The sequence below is a fragment of the Panicum virgatum genome, chromosome 9N, assembly GCF_016808335.1.
Source record: "Panicum virgatum strain AP13 chromosome 9N, P.virgatum_v5, whole genome shotgun sequence".
Classification (NCBI taxonomy): domain Eukaryota; kingdom Viridiplantae; phylum Streptophyta; class Magnoliopsida; order Poales; family Poaceae; genus Panicum; species Panicum virgatum.
This window is the reverse complement of record NC_053153.1, coordinates 23,081,212-23,103,991: the sequence shown is the minus strand read 5'-3', so window position 1 is coordinate 23,103,991 and position 22,780 is coordinate 23,081,212. Positions and strand designations below refer to the sequence as shown.

Below are 22,780 nucleotides of genomic sequence, written 5' to 3'. Positions count from 1 at the left end.
GACGGCGCGGCACTCCACGAGCAAAAGATGCCCTCGGTTATCGCGCCGAGATGCGACCGAACAAAGTAAAGCCGAGTCCCTGGACGCTAAGCGGCACAGCATCGGCCCAGGCCGACCGCCCTCGAACAGCGCATCGCAAGGCGACCAGGGAAAGCGGAACCGAGGCCCTGAGCGCGGGACAGCGCGACGAAAGCACCAGGTAATGAGCAGCAGGCGCCATCGTCGCCCTGGCCCATTCAGCACGCAGATGCGTCTCGTCCCCGGAACGAACCAAAAAAGGTATGCGCCTCGAAGTACTCTCCCCACAGGCGCACTACCCCGACCGACGAGTTGTCACATCCGCTGGGCTGACACCCAGGTGCGCCTGGCGGGTGCACTACACCGACCGATCACGTCAAGGGGGAAAATCGCCGAAATACCCTTTGGCCGAATCCCTTGATTCGACCAAAGCCTCAGGGGCTACTGTCGGGTACCACGATTAGGGACACCCAAATCGAGGTACTAAGATCACCCTAAAAAACACAAACACGTGTTAGCCAACAGGGCCCACGAAGGCCCATGGCCTCCTTCCAATCTGGAAGAAAGGAAAGGACTCAAAAAAGACCAGCATGCGGCCCATTCGCACCCCCTCGGACCCGCGGGGCGATCTCCGCCTCGCTCGAGGGCTCCCATCGGGACCCTCAACTGCGCCCTGCATCTCCGCCTCGCTCGAGGGTAGCGAATCTACACTCGAGCGGGCAAATCATCTCTGCCTCGCTCGAAGGTAGCGGACCTACCCTCGGGCGGGCACCTCATCTCCGCCTCGCTCGAGGCCACCCCTTGGCGTAAGGGACAAACGGCCTTGCCGCTCACCCGCCCGCCGTACAGAGGCATTAAGTGCCAACCACTCCTCCATAACGCCCAGGACAGACGGTGTCAGGCCGCCATTCCCCACAGTGGCTGTGACCGGAGTCCCATCCGCCAACTCCAGTCCCTGCTCTGCCATCCCGGACGCTGTGGCAACACTGTGGGACCTGCGACGCGGGACGAAGCGCGCTCGGCACGGTTCCCATCACTATTCTGCCAACTCCGGCTGTCCGGACTCCACCTCACCCATGCGTATGGCCCCGGGCCCGCCTCCTGCTCGGGAGGGGGTCCGTTGTCGCCACGAACCCATCGAAGAGGGATGCCCAGCGCTAGCAGTCGGAGGCCCGGATCTCCCCCCTCGAGGGGTCCGGGACCTCCACGCGACCTTCGGACCTCCTTAGTGCGCACGCCGGCACTTTGTCCAGGGGGTCCGGGGTCGCCACGTGTCCCGTTACCGCTGGAGCATGCAAGACCCTGACCTGCAGGGCCCACGGAACGCCACCACGCCACATCTGGAGGACTATACACCCCACAGCGACGACCACGCCGCCTGCTGGGGTTGGCAGGATGCCGGCGCAATCTCCGCGAGGACAAGGACGATGCCCAGGACGACCGCCACGCCCGACGCCATACCCCACAGTGTACTTCCCACAGTACTCGACTGTTGTCTCCCCGCAGCTCGCGAAGAAACAACGACTTCCGCGACCCTCTGTACATGTGCCCGTCCCTCCTTGTGTCTATAAAAGGAGGAGGCGGGCTTCCCTTAAGGGGGTCGGTTGGCTCTCTAGGCATTACACCGCACACAGAGTACATACTCGCTTCTAGCCCCAACAACGCTTCTCAACACGCTCAACTCCTCCTCTAGCAGAGACTTGGGAGCCTCCCTCCCTCTCTCGCCTCGCTTGTACCCCCTACTACAAGCACTCTGGGTGCAAGATAATACAGTGTCCTCGCACACCCTCTTGCTAGACGTACGGCCCCGCGGCCGGAACCAGGATAAACCCGTGCGTTACTATATTGCCTCTTGTATCAACATCTGGGACGAGGAAACACACATCATTTACTAGTTGGGATCCGGACCCCCGGGTCAGGGCACAGACATTTGGCGCACCAGGTAGGGGAACGCTGCGTAACATTTTCTCTCTTGTTCCCATTTGATCTCCAGGGATGACGGGTAGACCAAACCCATTTCCTACGGGTGTCTCGGATCCGCTCCCAGCGGGATACGTGATCTGGTTCGGGAGTCTCGAGTTCAGAGCAACCGGCAACGGTTACCTCATGGAGCTCCTCTCGCCCAGACGCAACCCTGTCACTCCGACTTCACCAGCCCGGCGCAACAGGCGCTCGGGCCAGCATTCGCGACAAGCGCGCGTACAGCGTCGCCGGGCGGCACGTCTCACCTCCCCTACGTCTCATCTCACCTTGACCTTCTTCTCAGTTTGCCTTTCTATCATAACTTTCCACTCTGTAAAAGCAGCAAAAGTATCATCTTTGTTTTTCAGAAAATATGGCCAGACTCTTCTAGAGTAATCATCAATAATGGTAAGCATATAACGAGCACCACCATATGAAGGCTTACGGAAAGGACCCCACAAATCAGCATGAACATAATCAAGTGTACCTTTTGTGGTATGAACAGAGGTATTGAATTTGACCCTCTTGTGCTTACCAAATACACAATGCTCACAGAACTTCTTGCCACACAGAATGCAGCAAACCAGCAGGTTTCTCTTCATCAATTCTGCCATACCGAGTTCACTCATGTGTCCAAGACGCATATGCCAAAGGTCAGTCTTACTAGGTTCAGCATTAGCAACATTAGTAGCAGAAATAGAACCATGCAAAGTACAACCTCTGAGAACATATAAATTTGAAGGATTTAGATCACCCAGCAAACATACAAGAGAATCTTTAGATACCTTCACAACTCCATCTGAACCGGTGTATTTGAGTCCTTCTTTATCAAGTGTGCTCAACGAGATCAGATTTCTTTTCATCCCTGGTATGTGCCTCACATTTTTTAGTGTGCGAATCATACCATCATGGGTCTTGATCTGAACAGAGCCAATGCCAACAATCTCACACGGGTTATCATCTCCCATGCGCACAAAATCACCGTTCTGCAAAGACTCATAGGAACTGAACCAATCTCTGTTAGTGCAGATATGAAAGGAACATGCAGAATCAAGAATCCACTCATCATGACCAGCAACACAACCAGCAAAGACAACCAAACAATTTGACTCAGAGTTTTCACCAGCGGAAGCAACACTAGCCTTACCATCAGATTTATTTTTCCTCTTCTCCTTATTCTGCAATTTCCAGCAATCCTCAATCATATGAGATTTATTCTTGCAGTACTTACAAAATAATTTCTTCTTGGGACCTTTGGACTGGGAGCGGCCTCTACCGTCATTGCTCTTGCTACGAATGTTGTTGTCGCTGGATGATCTTTGCTTTGATCTGCCTCTAACATGCACGAAGTCGCCCCTTGAGGACGATCCATCTGTCTGCACCATGCATTTCATTTTCTCCTTAGACTAGAATGCCTCACAAACTTCCGCAAGGATTAGTTCATCACGGCTTAATAGTATGGTGTCACGAAAACTTGCATAAGAACTTGGCAAAGAGCATAATAAGAAAAGACCTAAGTCCTCATCTTCATACTTAACCTCCATCGACCCTAGGTCACCAACGATCTCCTTGAAGACAGATAGGTGACCCATCACCGAATCACCCTCCTGCATCTTAAGCGTATACAACTTCAACTTCATATACAATTTACTGGTAAGATCCTTCGACATGCAGATCGATTCCAGTTTTAGCCACAATTCTGCAGCAGTCTTTTCATGTAGCACTTCTTGCAGAATATCATTAGATAGATGAAGCTGAATAAGAGAAAGAGTCTTACGGTCCTTGCGCTTCTCCTCATCGGTCCACTCATCCTTCTTATTCTTCCCGAATTTTTCCAGCGCCTCATCAAGATCATTGGTTTGCGCCAGAATAGCTCTCATCTTGACTTGCCACAGCGAGAATCTCGTCTTGTAGTCCAACATCGGTAGATCATACTTCATCGACGCCATCATGAAACCCTAACTTGAAACCACGGCTCTCATACCACTTGTTAGAAGCGACGGCGAACAAAACGATGAAAACAGCAAAGATCAAACTTCAAGAGACACAAGGATTTAACGTGGAAAACTCCTCCAATGCGAAGGATAAAAACCACGGGCGCCAGCCAGCAAGAGCTTCACTGTATCGGTTGTGTGTTTAAAACGCCTAACGGCGGCTTACAAGAGGAATAATCGAATTGATGTTCTCCGGTAAGCCTATGGGTTAGATATATAGGAGAGTCATGTGGTCTCCTCAACTTCTACTAGTAATGTGGAATTAAAAGTTTGGACCACATGGGCCTTTGGGATTTATTTGGAATAACTGAAATACTTAATGGGCCAAGCACAAATTCCAACAATCTCCCACCACAACTTGGATCACAGTATAACATGTTCATCACTGTGCAACACTGTTCAATCCTGTAGCGTTAAGCCAGAACGGGAGCCGAGGTGGGAAAATGAACTAGAACAGTGCTAAACAGGGTGAAGCTGCTGAAGCTAGAGAAAAGTAGCTTTCGCAGCTCGCTACAGTCGTAAACAGTACTGGTACAGTAGCCGAAGCCGAAGCCGAAGCCGAAGCAACAACAGAAGCGGTACGTAAACAGTACTGCTACAGTCGCTGTGGCATGCATGGCTAGCCAGAGTTTAACGGATGCCATTCCGGGCAACAAACTTTGGGAGCACAACCTGTCTTGCAATCTTTCGGAGAAAAAAATAAAGCAGAAGTTCCATGGTCACGGATTAACCTGAGGTAGTATTTACAATAATGCTGTTTTGTTACATGGAACTAAACTTTATCTCTCCACTTTTAGTTTTATTTTAGCTCTTGGAGAACCACTAAACTTTACCCCCCCCCCCCCCCAAATAGCCATTTAGCACTTTTAAGGTGGGTTAAATAGAGCTAAAAGTGGTTCTGATAATCAAAATACTCTTTATACCCTCCCACAACATTAATTAGATGCAAATGAGTCTTTTGTACAACCCTAGTCTAAACTTTAGCCCTTGGACCCAAATAGTAGAAGGAGCTAAATGTTAACCGTTGGGCTAAAGTTTATCTCCATAGAACCAACTAGGTGTACAACCCGCGCATTTGCGCGGCTAGTATTGAAAATTCAAAAATTCATATGTCGTTGTATCCTTACTTAAATATTATACTATTTTTTTATCATACATCACGCTGTTCATTATCGTAAATCATGTCTTATTATTGGTTAAAACAATTTAAATATGATCTACCTATAATAACAATTTGATTTATTGAGCTTTAATAATATTATGCATATAATTATTCTTATTTTTGTTTTATTTTGATTGATTGTTGTTAGCTTTAGTTTTTATTAATAGTATATGTTTTTAACTGATACATAGCTAATTGGTATTTTTTATTTAATTTTTTATAATGACACTGGTGTGTGATTTTTAATTAGGCGCAGAGATATTTTAGGCTAATTTTTATCATAATGGCAGTAGTGGGTAATTTTTATTTTTCTATTTTCTCCGTTTAATGTGGGAATTTTTAGGTCTTGAGAGCGAACGTGTAGGCTCCGTTTGTTAGCCAAATAATAAGATAATAGATTACATCCTAATGCCGAGCATTTCCTAGCTTTTTTTCTTAGAATGCGCAGGAGAATTACCCATCATTGCATTAAGAAAGTAAAATAATAGAAAGTTTGTTACAACCGTGAATACTGTTGCGTTCACACCACTACTCCTAGACCCAAATAGCAACTAGAGTAGAGTCTGGAGGCTATCGGATTACTCGCCAAAGAGACTAGCAAATTCCTACTACATTTCCTACAGTAGTAGTAGGTCAGAGAACTAGTTTTCGGAGACCTGGTTCACATTTCCTACAGTAGTTTCTTAAGACTATCTCCAACCATTCTCCTCATCCAACTCCTCCAAACATACTATTTACTATATTTTATTATCTCACTCCAAAAGATTCCTCCCCATATAACTCCTTCTCTCCAACCATTCCCCACATATCTATTCCCTCTATATGCTATCACTCATTAATTAACTATTTATTTATCGTTTTTGAATTTTAAAAAAAATTATATAGTATTTGTACTGTCATAATACGCATTATCATCATGTTACGGGACTCAAACAAGATTAATATCATGAAGAAATGATGCGATTAGAATATAGGGGGAGTTGAAACTCACCCTATATATGAGGAGAGTTTCAACTCCCCCATATATAGAGGGAGTTTTGGGGGGAACCATTGGAGGGAATTTCCCCCCAAAGCTCCCTCTACATAGGGTGGGGGGCGGTTTGCAAGGCTCTGTTGGAGCAAGCCAAAGCGGGGTTTCCTACGGTTCAATTGTCCGGACGTGCGGTCAGAATTCCTGCTCCACCTGTTGACCGCACCGAGCGGAGAGGACGCGTCGGGCTGCCGGCATGGAACAGTCGCACGCGCCGTGCGCTGTCGTCGCGGCCTCTCCTCGCGCGGTGTTGACGCGTCCATCCATCGACGGAGATGGACCATGGGTCGCCGGTCGCCCGACTCGCCCCTGCTCTGCTTGCGCCTGCTGCTGTTGTTCCTTCCCAAGCGCCAAGATACGACTCTATTGGCGATTCATTATTAACCCTGTAACAACACAGGCGGATTGAATTGGGGCTTCAACACTCGCCAAACTCAGCTCGACTCAAACTCAGGCTGGTCGGATTGGGACATCGACACAAGGCACACTACATGTCTCAAACGAGACAACTCTGTCCGGTCGGATTGGGACATCGACGCGAATAAAACACAGGGCGATGGAGGCAGAAAAAAGCATAGCCGCTGCGACTAACAGCCTTTCTCATCTTCTGAAGTCGCCGTTGAGCCATGGCCACAAGTCGATTGGGAAAAGAGAGGAACAGACAACACTACACCGAGAAGACCACCGCCATGCGGGACCTGCCGCCGTAGTGCCGTTGCAACATCGTACATCATCTGGCAGGGTGGAACCACCGATTCTGGACCGCACGCAGGCCGCCTCGCAGTCGCCACCACGAAAACACAACGCGCGAGGGCCTCGCCACATCCGCCGTTGGACTCTTCCTCACTCTCGTCGCCTCGCCGAAGACACCGCACGCGGGGGCCTCGCCACTTGCGCCATAGTACTCCGAGTCGCGGATTCGTTTATAATGTCGCCACCATAATGAAGAACAATGATGCCCCGCTTCCACGAACCCCGTCGATAGCCGAAACCACGCCCTCCGGACGACAGCATCTCGTTGCAAAGCCCGCGTACCAGCCACCGCCGCCATGGTAGCAAATCAAGTTGTCGCTAGCGCCGTCTTTCGACGATGTACCACATTGGAGTCGCCGAGCAAGGCTGAACGACCCGCCGTAGTCCGCTGCAAGCCAAGTTGTCCTATGACATTGGTGCCGCAAGCGCCGTCCTTCGACGCAGTCCCACGCCGCACTGACGATTGCCAGGCAATGCCAGCCGCCGCAGTCCGCTGCAAGCAGCCCAAACCCAACACCCATACGACAACCCCTGGCCTCCAATTTGATTTCGGTCGCCGCCGCTGAATTCAACATCCCCCTTTGAGTTTGTCACTTGCATGGAGCCGCCCCGCCAAGCCACCATTCATCCAACGGCTAGCCAAGATGGGTCTCCACCAACGATGCCTCCAAGAAGGTAGCGACACCAATAGCGCCGCCGTCGCTCGTCCCACTAGAGGACAGGGTTTTCACCCAGAGAAACAACGCCGCAGGGACGGGCTCCAAGATGACACCCCCAACAGGGGTACGACGCCCTCGGGCGCTGTCATCATCGCCGACGGCAAGCCTTCGCCCGGAGAATCCTGTCCCAGTTGCGTGCCCACATCCCGGCAAAGCACAGCAGCAATCCCAGGGCCGGCGTTGCCGTCGTGCCTCCCTGCACTGCCGCCATCTCGCATCATCATGTTGCCTCCACACAGCCACCTTCCACTGCCGTCGAGCAGGCCCCCGTGCAGGCCGCCGCCAGCCGCACCTCCATGGCATCGACGGGGAGGCCACGGGCATGCCACCCCCGGCCACAGCAACCCGCCACCGCCAGGTGCCGAAGGGAAGAAGGTCGCCAGCACTCCTCGCTGGCCCCGGCGCGCCGTCCAGGGCGAGGACCCGAAGCTTGAGCCGCCGCCGCCACAGATCCGCCACCATGGCCGCCGGATCCGGTCACGGAGACCCCGGATCCGAACTCGCCGGCCCCCAGCGCCGCGCACCACGGCGGCCACGTGCACGGACCGCACCTCCCAGCTCGCGCCGTGCACGCATGTCGACCGGCCGCCGCCCGCACAAGGCTCGCCCCGCGCGCGCACGGCCGCGTCGCTCCGCCTCGGGGCCAGCCTGCACACAGCTTCACGCAGCATTGCCGCGGCCACGGCCGGGCACCGCCCCGCACCCGCACCCGCCCAGATGAGGGCGCGCAGACGACTCCCATGGCAAGAGACCTCGCCGCCGCCATCCTAGGGGCTGCGCGGACTTCCGGCGAGCCTCTTCGGCGACGGCGAGGGCAGGGGAACGAGGGGTGGGCGGCGGCGGCTAGGCGACGTCGTCGCCACCTGAGTCGCCCGAGCGGGTGGGCGATGCGGGGGCCTGCGGTATGTTTGTGGGCTAGAACAGTAGGCTACTAGACGTAATCTTGTATATTTTTTGCTATATTAATAGAAACGCATTTGTCGAGTGTTCTTCGTTAAAAAAATTATTAACCCTGATCTGCCTTTATTACCGCGGATACGTACGTACGGAGTATATTATTAACCCTGCAGATAAAAGGCAGGCCTCCTTGGTTCGTCGACTGCCTCGGCGTCACTGGCAGCTGGCTCTGTAGCGTAGCGTAGGAGGGGCGTGTCGGATAGGAGAGAGGGGGCGGGCGTATTTGCGGTGCGATAGGAGGTGACTTGACCTGCCGATGCTACTCGTAGCAGGCACCAGCCGCACCACCAGCGCCCAGAGCTGTAGTAGCACTGTAGAACAGGCCGTAAAGTCTGGAGGCCGCCCCCCAGCCCGCTAGCCTCTGCCCCTCTCTCTCTACTGTCTGTACTCTAGTACTCCGCTAGCTGCCTAGCTAGTAAGAATGAAATTGGATCGGATATGAATAGAATCGAATTCAGATGGTACTTTTTACTATATTTTAATTCAGATACGAATACGAATTCGGATGATGTTGAATACGAGGCAAAATGGATGCCTAGAATTTGGATATAGATTTGGATATTTACTTGATTTGAAATATAGTTATATTCGTTTGTTTTATTCATTATAAACATATTTCGAAGGTATCGCTAAATCATTATACATTAAGGATTAAAGTATGTAACCGTTGGAGTTAAGGAAAAAATATCCCATCAAAACATATTTATCCTTAAATATTTAAATTTTTAATAATATAAAGATATAAAATGCAAATGAATAAATATTTTAATGGAAATATCAATAGTTATTAAGAATAAATGGAATAAAGTATATTTATAATTTAATCAATAAGTGGATAAACCAAAGTAAATTAAAATCAATATGATTAGTCATATCAAAATATAGTTAATTATATTCAAATTAATTAAACTTAATCTTTATATATCATTAGTAATATTAAACCTAGTAGCATATGTCATTTATTCGTGATCAATCTTAAATAGTTCAACTAAATATATTATTATTAATACTAAAATTTATATCACTAATCATTAGTTATATATATAATTTTTTAAATAGTTTTTTATGTGCTCATTCTTATTCGAATACGAATGTTACGAATATTGTCGAATATGGATATGGAATCGGATAGAAAAAAATAAGGTAAAACGAATTCGGATACGTCTATTTTAGTGCCACATTACAATCAGATACGGATATGAATATCCATATTAATATTACGTGAGGATACGAATATGAATAAAAAAATTCAGATAACTATTTCCACATTTCCACCCTAATCTATCTCACGCGCGTGGCGCGGTCCACGCGCCATAACTCCCGCTCGCGTGTGCTCACCGAGCCGTCAAATTTTACGGTGCGCCGCCACCGAACTCTTCCCTGTCGCGGCGGGGGCGCCGTGCCCCGCCTGGCCCCGGCGCGCGTGGAAGCGTTCGGCGCACGAGCTCGCCGGCACCAGTTGTGCCGGCCGGGCGCTAGCAACCACCGCAGCGCACGCCGTCCGCCTCGCGCGGCCGCCCCACCCGCCGCCTCGGCAGCCGCGTCTTTTTCCCGGAGGCGGTGGGGCCCCGCGCCCGCAGCTCGCGTGCCCAAGGGACCAGGGCGAGGCGGGGGCGCGCCAGCCACCACGCGCGCACACACATCGCACATTTACCAGGGGCGCGCGCGTGGGGGCCGCTGCTTCTAGATCGGTCGCGTTCGGGCGGGTCGGGACGGGCTTGGCTTTCAGCGGCGGCGGGTTTTGCTAATCTGCCTTAGGCTGATCACAGCGGAGGGAGCAAGAGCAAATATGCTCCCTCCTCGTTTCCCACGCCCTCTCTATCTACAGTGGCAAACAGTACATCTACAGTGCCAAACAGTATATTTCCTCCTTCATTTCCTCCTTCCACGAGCGGAGTTTAATGCTCGGACGGAGGAGGAGCCACATGGCCAGTCCTTTTTTATTGCCTGGGCAGATTTTTGTTGACGGCCATGCATCGAGCCTGATTAGTTTTTTTCTTGTTAGAGAAATTTTATGCTGTTCTGTTGCACAAAAATAATACAAAGATAAATTTGTCCGCAGACACTATGAGACAGTAAAGTTTTGTGCATCCCATATCGCAAAATAAATAATTTGATGTACTACCTCAAATGAACTAGTAATCGTTTTAGGTTAAGATGATGGATGGAACACCATGTCACTTTCACTAGAGCCCCCTCGTCATCTTCTCCCTCTCCTCCATCTTTCTCTTTGTTCTAGTCTTTGTTTCCGCTCGTCTCTCCTCTTCCTTCGATATTGCGACTATCCCCTATCAGTTTTCCGCTCGACATTATGGTATAGGTGCGAAAGTATTTGAGGAGTTTGGTTCGGATGAGCCAGCTCATCAGGAGCGCTCTAAAAGAGATAAGCACACGAGAAAAACTCATCTATCTTTGTACTTTTCCGCTTGCAAATATTCTTTTTGGACCCAAGGGTTCCAGCTCACATACACCAAAATGTGATGATTAATTATTAGTTTCTAAATAAAAATGGAATCACCTCTCTAGCCCTTCGATATAAGATGTGATGATCCAAACCACTACTTCTTTCTTAACCCTAGAGCCTTTCTCTCCACTCGCACTACTTCTAATTCCGCCGCAGCAGCCACCAACTCATCTCCACATCCCCATCTTCTTCCTCCTTGCTTCATCTCACAGTATCTTTCCCAAATTGACGCCTGGTGCATTCTTCAGCTACATTGCGCTGCCGCCTACGTCCATCTCTATCAAACGACCTTCTACAGGGGCTGTCTGTAGCTGTGTGTTGGACATAGGTAAACACAACTTCCTAATCTCAAATATCTACACTAAATTTGTATTAATCTAAAGATGCTTGCCCGTCTCGTGCTTCCTAATCTTAAATCTGAACGAATGGTCACTGGATTAGTGATTTTTCTTATCTTCTTGGTGTGCTGTTTTTGGATCTTGTCTTTCCTTACTACTCTGGACAAATTCTTTTTTCTCTTAATTAGCAAAACAAAATGCTCTACCATAATTTTGAAAAATTCCTGGTATATATTTCAGCCATTTATGTATAAACAATATTTTCAATCGTTGTGTACTAGAATCTACAGACTATGATGTGCTCTCTCGATCATCTAAGAGTTATGTTGATCTCTCTTTGCTATAGCTACGGTCGTGGTTTGTGTTTGGTAGAAGAAAATTCAACACGTGCATCACTGGCGGAGCTACGTTGTGACCAAAGGGGGCCATGGCCCCTGGCTATGCAAATTTCCACTATGTGAACAGTAATTTTGGCACTGTTCATCGAATTAGCAGCTTAATTACCACATCTAGCCTCCTGATTCAGTGTTCAAGCTCTGCCACTGACGTGCATAGAATCCATCCTCTACCGATGTTGAGCTTGGCCTCGTCCGGTCTGACCCTCTCGTCTCCCCCATGTTGCCCCTCTCAGGCGGCACGGGTGGAACCGCGCCACTGCCGCTTGAGCCCCCTCCACCCTTTCCCCTACCACGCCGCCACCAGAGCCAATTGTCGGAGGCCCGTACGGCGGCGAGGATGGTGGTGGCGAGGCACTCTCCTCCTTTTCTGTCTGCCTTTTTTCTCCTCTCACATCTAACCGGATCTGCTCATGGTGGAGGCGACTATCTCCCGCGGCGACTTCCTTGCCGGCGGAGGATGTGGGGCCCGGATCCGCTTCTCCCTTGGCCAAAGTGGCTGGCATGTCATCATAATAGGTGCGCGCCCAGATCCTGTTCATATGGTGGTCGTACGCGGATGCGGTCCATGTCCTCGATACGATTCCTAGGTGCCGTTCCCCTTCCCATGCCGGTGTTGTGGTAGTGTTGGCACGCCATTCGGGAGTGGTGGCGCCGGATCTCAGGCCGGTGAGGCCAGAACTGGCTTCGCCCCGTGGAGCTGGCGTGATGGTGGGGTAACTTCAGCTCGCAAGAGGCTCGGTCCCTCGTCTCCGATTGCGACATCACTCATGGAGCAGTGGTACGGTCGGTAGGCGTTCCTGGCGAAAGCCTTTCGAAACCTTTTGTCTGTGTCGACAATGGCGTCGCTTTAGGTGTAGTTTCCCAGATGAGGCGTTGTCGTGGTGGCGTCTGCGAATAATGATGAATCTTCAGGTGAAAAACCAATTCTGGCTTACTGGATTAGATTGCAACGACATCTTTGATGTCATTTTCTTTCTTCTTGGAGCGTCATCTTCGAGGCCATCTGACTTAGTTACCTCAACGTCATTAGACGATCCAAACATTGAGTTTCTAGGGAAAATGGGAGCGTGATGGTTTGGTGCTGCGTAAAGGTTTTGCAAAGATTAAAGGTGGATGAAGAGAAGGGTTGAAACTTAGTTTTTTTTGGTTTCTTTCTTTGTTTTAGATTTTTCTTTGGTTTTTAAAGATCTTCCTTTGAAATTTAGAATCCAAGAACTCTAGTAAGGATTGGCTACAGATATTTATGTATTGGAGTACTGCTGAAGATTGGAATTTTTCTTTATCTAAAAAAAATTCTCTACCGCTCGCCTGCCATATGCTATCTCACCTGCATCGCCACCGCGAGTTGCCTACCATGGATGTAAGGCTGTCTGCACCGGCGCTGGTAAAAGAAACGGTAAAAGGAATGGCGTACCCATATAGCGTTTTTTTCTCCTGCAGCGGCGCACGGTATCCCCACCGCTATCGTTGCGGACGGAGCTCGGCGTGCCAAATCTAGCGGCGATAGTGGCCGTCCGCTACGCGTGGGGCTCGCCGCCGGCCGTTGCTCCCCCGCCTCCTCCCTCGCCCGCCTCCGCCGTCGCAGCGCTCCGCCGAGGGAGCAGGGCCCGTCACCGACCGCCGTGGCCTCCGCGCAGGTGTCGAAGATCCCTCGCTCACCGCCGGCCCGAGCTCCGGCCGCACGGCGCCGCGCGCAGCCCTCGCGCCTGCCGCCGCCGCGCGCTCCGCGGGGCGGGCCGGCCTCCGCGCGTCGCCGCAGAGCTCGAGGCCGGCCGAGCTCGAGCACCGACGAGGGAGGCCACGGAGTGGCCGACGCCGCCTCCATGGCCATGTGCAGGCCCCGGCCGTGCCGCCCGTCGGCCTCGTCCTCCGCCGCGCGGGCCCCTGCTGCGCTGCCCGCAGGCTTCGGTCTCCGCCGCGCCTGCCCCGGCCGCGTCGCCCGCAGGCCCCGGCCCCGGTCGCGCCATCACGCAGCTCTGCGCTCCCCTCCGCGGGCCCCGGATCAGGCGGCCGCACGCGACGGAGGAGGATGGAGCATGGAGGAGGGAGGGAGGAGCGACGCCGAGGAGCCGCGCCGAGGGCCGCCGCCGAGGAGTCCGCCGCCGTGAGATCCGCGGCCCGCTGCGCGTGCGCCATAGGAGGAAGCAGAAGAGGGGCGGCGGGAGTGCACCGATCCGGTCCCGTCGGCCGCGGCCGTGCTGCCCCCCCCCGACGGAGAAGCGAGGGAGCAGAGGAGAGCGCCGGCAGAGATGGGCACGGGGAGAGAGCGGGAGAGGGGGGTAGGCACAGCCGGAGAGTTCGAGGAGGGAGAGAGAGGGGGAGGTAGTGGGTGAGGCTGACGTATGGGGCCCGCGGGTGGATAGTTGAGATAGAGGATGGAATATAGAGTATGACAGATGCGGAGAAACTGAGTGTAGAGGAGAGAATTCTGATGACTAGGATGGAATATTTGTTATAAAGAATGAATTTAGAGTATGACGAGTGTAGACAACCTACAACCTAGCGAGGTTAATCTTTTAAAAAAAATCTGCATCCCAAATTTTGAATTACCGTACTGAAGAGATGGAATTTAGATATCTACTATTATCTTATTATTACTTGGTTAGTTAACCTGCATGCTTCGCATTTGCAGTTTTCCACAGAAATAAAAACCATTTATGCAGTAATTTGGTCACTGCAATTTGGTCACGCGACAGAGCAATGTCACGGACAAAATAATGACGTCTTTTCAGGGCATCAGTGACAAGCCATACGCCCGCTGCTTCTGTAGCGTGCACCCTACCTTTAACGCTCGGCTGACTTCGTGCACCGCGTCCACCCACTCTCATGGTCATGGCCTCCTACCTCTCTTCCTCTCTCTCTCCCCCCTCAGCTTTCTCCACCTCTTCTTCAGTTCTTCTCGTGCTCGGTGCTCTTCACAGTAGACGTGCTAGCTAGCCAGCTGCAGCACTGCCACTCTCTCCCTCTCCGCCTCTCGCTTGCTCGTCTTTAAAGCTGTCGCCTTTTGCCGCTCTTGGCCCCTGTCCTCTTCTCTCTCTCTCTCTCTCTCTCCCCCGTGCTGCGCTGTGTTCCTCGTCTCGTTCTGCTTCGACAGGATCCGGAAGCCCGGTGAGCGAGCGGGTGCTGCCGGTTCTGGGCGGCGGAGCTGGGTGGGCGCGTTCCGGGCAGGTGATGGCCGAGGCTCCGTGCGCCGCCGCGGTGGCCGGCTCGCGCGGGGGCAGCCTGTGACTGAGGGGGCGCTCCGGAGCAGCTGAGAACAGGTGACGGCCGTGCCACTCCTCATAGACCCGTTCCGTGTACCTCTGCGGTCAGTCATTGCGTGTTCTTGCACTTCTTTTTTTCAGATTTCTTGCGAGCCTGCGAAGTGATCTTTAGGGTGAGCTTTCATCCGCTTTTTACGTGGGGAAAACCGGGGTGGGGAGGGAGTAGAATGCGGATTAGAACCGCCGCTCATCTTGCGCGCTGGATTTTAACCGGCCGCATTCACGTGTTCTGCTCCTGCAGCGGCCGCCCTTTTCTCTCCTCGGTTTCAAGCCAAAAGCTGACCCCTTTGCGTGCTTTTCTACGCTTCTTTGTCTGATGAGCAGGGAGGGTTGTTGATCGCCGACGGTTTGTTTTTGCAGGAGTCTATTTCTTTTCTGACACCGTATCTTTTGGTTGAAATCTCGCAGGTTTTGATCGCTTCGAGGAGGAATTGAGAGCTCGCCAGGACGCGAGGAGGAGCGTTTGCGTCCGGGGGTGGTGCTCAGTGGCCGGGCGACGATGGCGGCGGCGGTGGCGATGCGGAGCGGGAGCAGCGACGGCGGCGGCGGGTACGACAAGGGCGGCATGGACACGGGCAAGTACGTGCGGTACACGCCGGAGCAGGTGGAGGCGCTGGAGCGGGTGTACGCCGAGTGCCCCAAGCCCAGCTCCGCGCGCAGGCAGCAGCTGCTGCGCGAGTGCCCCATCCTCTCAAACATCGAGCCCAAGCAGATCAAGGTCTGGTTCCAGAACCGAAGGTGAGCCCCCACTGTCGCCGCGCTTTTCTGCCAGTCAGGAATCGTGCTAGAGCTTACCTGAAAGCTATTTCTAGTTGGTGAATCTTGATGAATGTTGTTGTTCCCAGCATAATGTGGTGATAGGTCCAGCGTAAAGTGTAATGATGGCTGTAGAAATCAGGGAGAACGATTTCTCACCCCAAATGGAGATGTGCAAACTTGAAAGTCTCTTCATTCCTATTCTGTGCATATGGCCAAAACACATTCTGCCCTCGCGATTTTGCCAGCTCCGTGTGGGTTTTGTTTTTTTTATTTGTTCGCTCCAGCTTAATTCGCTGTCCATTGTTCATGGTGTTAGGTGCCGTGATAAGCAGCGCAAGGAGTCTTCCAGGCTCCAGGCCGTGAACAGAAAGTTGACTGCGATGAACAAGCTTCTCATGGAGGAGAATGAGCGTCTGCAGAAGCAGGTCTCCCAGCTGGTTCACGAGAATGCGTACATGAAGCAGCAACTGCAGAATGTAAGCCTAGGTTTTGTCAATGACAAGCCATATTATAACATTTTGTTGTTTGTTGAAGCTCATACATATATGGATGCCCATGGTGGATCTTGTCTTCCTCTGATACCATTATATGCTGCTTGCAGCCTTCATTAACAAATGACACGAGCTGTGAATCACATGTGACCACTCCTGCCAACCTAAGAGATGCAAGTAATCCATCAGGGTAAGTCAGCCTAATTTGCTGCGAAACTTGGGGTGGGGGGCACTTTAATTTTAATTTATTACCTTATATGCTAATCTTATCCCCTTTTGGGCCAGGCTCCTCTCAATAGCTGAGGAGACCTTGACAGAGTTCCTCTCAAAGGCTACAGGGACTGCTATTGATTGGGTCCAGATGCCTGGGATGAAGGTGGGTTAAAAAATTTCTGAGGTTCCATACCCAGACATGAAAATTAAGTGCATTGGAACATGCTTATATCAATCTCTCTCTTTTTATTAGCCTGGTCCGGATTCTTTCGGTATTGTGACCGTTTCACATGGTTGCCGTGGTGTTGCCGCCCGTGCCTGTGGTCTTGTGAACCTGGAACCAACAAAGGTAGCTTCTGCTTTGGCACTTTGTTCAGAACTTATTAGGGACGCAAACTTATTATTACTTGAAGAATTTCTGCTGTAAGTTTCCATGGGATACACATTGAAACTGTTTTATCTGTTGTTGGTTTCCATGGGATAAACATTGAAGTTGTTTTCTCTGTATGATGGTAGGACTTGTCTGAAATTGAGGTTTTAAATGTATATAACCTCAAATACAGCTATCTCAGATGGCTAAAATCGTTTTTGTATTATTTGGTTAAAATAATTTTCTTAAAACAGGTAGCTTAGGTGCTTCACATACAAGGATTCTTTACTAAATCTTCTGTTCATATCTACCTTGCAATGTTGGACACTTATCCTCTAGTGCCACTTGGTTCCAAAACTTGGAACTTTTTAATGAAATTTTTTGGAACATACTGTTGCTCTTAGTAAATTCTCTGGAGGTTTCTTATGATAGCTTGCTTGATAGATTGTGGAGATCTTGAAAGACCGTCCATGTTGGTTTCGTGATTGTCGGGGTCTTGAAGTCTTTACAATGTTACCAGCTGGAAATGGTGGGACCATTGAGCTTGTTTCCATGCAGGTTAGCATTTGTTTCTGATCATTCCATTTGTTGAAGAATAACAGGCTCTTATATGTTGTTCTTGGTTGTGCCTTCAGATGTATGCTCCTACTACTTTAGTTCCTGCAAGAGATTTTTGGACACTGAGATACACAACCACCCTGGAGGATGGCAGTCTTGTGGTGTGTATAGATATGAACCTTTTTTCCTTTGCCTAACTTGCTAACATGGTAAATTACTCAAGGGAATTATTGTTTCCTGTGTTTATATTCCTGTATATTTCAGGTCTGTGAGAGATCTTTGAGTGGTTCAGGGGGTGGTCAAAGTACTGCCACGGCACAACAATTTGTAAGGGCTGAAATGCTTCCCAGTGGCTATTTAGTCCGCCAGTGTGAGGGTGGGGGCTCGATTGTGCGTATAGTGGACCATCTGGACCTTGATGTATGAGCCCCAAATTCGACAGGCTAGCTACACTGATGTTGAGTTTCCCTCATCTAGTTTCTCATTCAAGGCAATCCTATCTTACAGGCTTGGAGTGTTCCTGAAGTTCTTCGGCCCCTCTATGAGTCGTCTAGGGTAGTTGCTCAGAAGATGACAACAGCAGTGAGTTCTTAAAACCTTTCCAGATTGACATTTATATTTGACATTTCATAATATAATTTTGTAATATGTATAAATGCCTACCTTTCTCTTATATCATATGATTGGTTTGGAGTTTAGTATCTATTAAGCCAATTTATAGGTATATATCTGCGTAGTATTTCCACTTAGTGCCTACAAAATTATCAGGTATCTCTATATTAGGCATGGTTGTGTAATATATGTTTGAAGTGTCAGCATATGATCAATGGTGCACTTGTGTTTCATGCTTCTCGTTGGTTTTAGTTTTCTAGATAAGATGGTTTCATGGAATTCATGTATTTGAAGTTCAATTCTCATTTTTCAGAGTCTCTATAAAACTTACTCTCAATTAGAAAACAAACCCTTTGGTTTATCCTTTTCCCTTGGATACAAGTAATGCATATTTAGAGTGATGGATTATCTGCAATTTCTGCATGCACACTGATTGTTATGTTGTCAAGGCACTACGGTACATCAGACAAATTGCTCAAGAAACAAGTGGAGAGGTTGTATATCCGTTAGGGAGGCAACCAGCTGTCCTACGAACATTTAGTCAAAGGCTTAGTAGGTGAGTAAGATATTGATAGTACTCTCGTCACTTCAGTGCTTTTTCTTTGGGAGGGAGCATATTGTTTATTTATTTATAACACGAATGTTATGCTCTTTTAGAGGATTTAACGATGCTATAAGTGGTTTCAATGATGACGGTTGGTCTGTCATGGGTGGAGATGGCATAGAAGATGTTATCATTGCTTGCAACTCAAAGAAGATTAAGAACAGTAGCAATCCTGCAAGTGCTTTTGGAGCTCCTGGAGGTATCATATGTGCTAAGGCGTCCATGTTACTGCAGGTGAGGGTGCAATAGTTTCATATAAATTAGACAATTAGTTGCCTGCCTTTACTTAAAATTCAGGGTCTTAAAGTATCCAGGCAACAGTTCACTTGTATAACCCTGAAATGAACCTATGAATAACTTCATTATACCTTAAGAAAGCATCCGTGTCTACTGACAAACTATTATAAATTTATGAATTTCATTTTCTTATGACTTTCGATCGCACTGTGTCTGGTACTCTGGTTATATGGTATGGCATTACTGTACTAGTAGTTCAATTAGGTTAATTTTTCTGGCATTTAATGGAAATTGTAAGTGCTTGTGAATTGATAACATTGTGAAACTGTCTGCTCATCTGAATTACTTGTTGATTTATTTACATATATGATTGCTTGAATTCTTATTCTGTTCTTGTTCGGCGTTCCAGGGTGTTCCACCAGCAGTACTTGTTAGGTTCCTAAGGGAACATCGGTCTGAATGGGCAGATTACAACTTCGATGCATATTCGGCTTCAGCACTGAAAACAAGCCCTTGTTCTCTGCCTGGGTTGCGGCCTATGAGGTTTTCTGGGAGTCAGATTGTGATGCCACTTGCTCATACAGTGGAGAATGAGGAGGTATGTTAAGTGACCTACCTCCCTCTGTGGGAAAATGTAATACTTGCTAGTTGCTAAGTGCTATCATCGTCCACATTTTACTCGATATTGGAAATAAATCTGATTTTCTGTTTCTTATTACCATAGATTATCCTTGCTGGTTGTCTTCACTTTCACTTAAGTGATATCTTGGACATTTTTTTCTCTTCCTTTGTTTTTAGTATAGTTTAAATTTTTCTTCTGATAAAGAGACCATAAGTTTTCCATGGTAAAGTGTTATCATTTTGGTAGGCTAGCTTTAATGCATTTTTTTACCCAGACCATAGCATTTTGCCAAAATAATATGGAATTTGCAGTTATGAAAAATAAATTTATGTATTCTACTGTACTATATTTTTGTATGCGTAATGAGATTGTGTCCTTTCCTCAACATGCAGATCCTAGAAGTTGTTCGTCTTGAAGGGCAAGCTCTTACACATGATGAAGGTGTTTTATCAAGAGAGATCCATCTGCTTCAGGTAATCATGAGAAACTTTGGTGGGTTTCTAGATGCAGTTTATTAGTAATCATCAATAAATATGGAACTTTACCATGTCAATTTATGGCTAGTAGTATGTCTGTTCGATTTCTTATTTCTTATGCATAATTCTAGTGTATTGGATCCCTTGTCAAAAAAGGTTTCTAACAGATCTCTGACTGGAATGATTTTTCAGCTTTGCACTGGATTTGATGAGAAATCAATGGGATCCTGCTTCCAGCTTGTCTTTGCACCAATAGATGAGCTATTCCCTGATGATGCTCCGTTGATATCTTCAGGCTTTCGTGTTATACCTTTGGACATAAAAACAGTGAGTGTTTCTTTCTATTTTTTCTTTGATATAAAGTTCATGGTGTTCCATTTCCTTTCTATGTTTGCACTTGCATCACTATGCGCGTGATGTGGTGTTTCGCCTTTTCTTGTCACCACGAATAAAACATTTTTGCATGCCTATTATCTGCATTTAACCCAAACTATTTTTCTCCACAATGTTAGCTTAATCAATCTCTTGTTTTCACACGTGTAGCTTTTAACCATCAGTACCTTACACAGGATGGTGTACCCTCTGGAAGAACATTAGATTTGGCCTCTAGCCTTGAAGTTGGTACTACTGCACAACACGCCTCTGGGGATGGATCTCAGGATGATTGCAACCTACGATCTGTGCTGACAATTGCCTTTCAGTTCCCCTACGAAATACATCTCCAAGATAGCGTTGCAGCTGTGGCCCGTCAGTATGTTCGAAGCATTGTCTCTGCTGTGCAAAGAGTATCGATGGCTATTTCTCCCTCGCGGTCTGGCTTGAGCACTGGACAGAAGATAATTTCTGGTTTCCCTGAAGCTGCAACACTTGTTCGCTGGATTTGCCAAAGCTACCAGTAAGTGCATTTGTCCATTTTTGCTGTGTCACTGAACAAAAATATCTTTGTCGTATGGGGAGTGGTGCAATTTTGAACAAAGGACAAACGTCTGTCGAAAATGAAATGGATACCAAAGAATAAGATAACTTGTATGAAGCTAATAGAGTTCATGCTTGCAGGTACCATTTGGGGGTGGATTTGGTCAGCCACTCGGATGAAGCTGGAGAATCATTGTTGAGGATGTTCTGGGATCATCAGGATGCTGTCTTGTGCTGCTCTTTCAAGGTTATTATTTTCTCCATACTTGGTTTATCAAAACTGCTTGGTCTTATGCAGGGATGTAATTGAAGTCTGAATATAAAAATTGCCTAGGGGTGTTGCTTAGTTTCCTGTAGAAGCTAGCTAATTGTATACAACAAGATAAACATAACTTTGCTCTGCTCACACGTTGGTGCCTTATTCTCAGGAAAAGCCTGTGTTTACTTTCGGCAACCAGATGGGAATTGACATGTTGGAAACAACTCTAATTGCTCTACAAGATCTCACATTGGATAAGATCTTTGATGAAGCTGGTAGGAAGGCATTGCATGCGGAGATCCCTAAACTGATGGAACAGGTACAATTGCTGAATCCAACCATGCAATGTTAATTTTCCTCTGTTTTTCACTTTTTCTTAGACATATGTCATACAATTTTATTATGACATGGTGATCGACATGCAGCATGTATAACTATCATGCAAGTCATACAGTTTTTAGAATGCAACATATTCAATTTTTCACGCTTGGAAAACTCAACTCCCTGCGCCTAGCTGCTAGCCAGCCTTTTTTCTTTTTTTTTGAAGAACCTTACAATTATATAGGGCAGGTGGTTCCTGTGATTCACTGCAGAAGCTGTACTGCTAGCCTTCTAGTTGGATCCGCTCCTGCTGAACAAACCTGGAACCTATTTCTTGCATGTCTATTCACATTTACCTGTTCATATCAACAGTAATTGCGTTCCATGGTGTTTCCATTTTTGAAGGATGATAGGCATGGTTTATGATGGAATTGATCCTTGAGCTTCTTTGATCAGGGTTACGCCTACCTGCCGCCTGGGGTGGGCTTGTCTGGAATGGGCCGCCATGTCTCCTACGAGCAAGCCGTAGCATGGAAAGTTCTTGGCGACGACAGCAACGTGCACTGCCTCGCCTTCTGCTTTGTCAACTGGTCGTTCGTGTGATCCAATTCAATATAACAAGTGAATTTCTAATGAAAAGATAGTTAAATGCTCGCCCTGAGCAACCTCCACTTTTGCGTTCTCTGTATAAGAGGACGGTAAGCCGTCGCTGTTAGCTAGGTAATGCATGTTTAACTAGTTGTAGACCTTGGGAAAGCCAGCCGTGTAAAAATGCTGCGGCCTTGTAAATTTGCATTCATTTCCGCTAATTTAACCCTGCGAAGGCTAGCTGCTGCTTGTTTTGTTTTTGAAATTATTTCCAAATTTACTTATTGATGTGTTAGATGCTAGTATCCTTCTTTATAATAAATTTGGTCAAACTTATACAACTTTGATTTAGGACAAAGCAAAATAACTTACATTTCAGGAGGGAGTACTTTATAAGTGACCAATCAGAGCAAAATAGACATATATTTCCCTCCAATAGTCTTGTTATAAGCTAGAGCTCAAGACTTGCAACATACAGAAATAGTCTCCCCGGTCATACAATGCATGCATACATGTTCGTAGGTCCCGGTAAACAACTAAAGTCTTGTGTCTATGGACCATCCCCCACATGCTATTTGTGTCAGCATCCCACCTGACCTCTATCAAACCATCACTGGATTACCATTACCTCTTCAGTATTATTCCCCTCTTATCATTGTTATACTCTTCTTCGATGGTTACCTTTGGATGATTTGGA

At 48.3% G+C, this 22,780-nt stretch overlaps 1 protein-coding gene across 1 annotated transcript; it reads left to right on the top strand.

Moving 5' to 3' along the window:
* Positions 1-14,616: 14,616 nt before the first annotated feature.
* LOC120690332 (homeobox-leucine zipper protein HOX9-like) lies at positions 14,617-22,367 on the top strand. Its single transcript, XM_039972954.1, has 19 exons — positions 14,617-15,055; positions 15,467-15,796; positions 16,134-16,293; positions 16,419-16,498; positions 16,594-16,684; positions 16,775-16,870; positions 17,336-17,449; positions 17,527-17,610; positions 17,714-17,869; positions 17,957-18,031; positions 18,511-18,617; positions 18,719-18,899; positions 19,312-19,500; positions 19,917-19,997; positions 20,193-20,327; positions 20,570-20,895; positions 21,057-21,162; positions 21,344-21,493; positions 21,952-22,367. Exons 2-19 carry the CDS (start codon positions 15,558-15,560, stop codon positions 22,096-22,098), a joined length of 2,517 nt encoding a protein of 838 aa, XP_039828888.1. The 5' UTR covers positions 14,617-15,055; positions 15,467-15,557; the 3' UTR covers positions 22,099-22,367.
* The last annotated feature ends 413 nt before the right edge of the window (positions 22,368-22,780 follow it).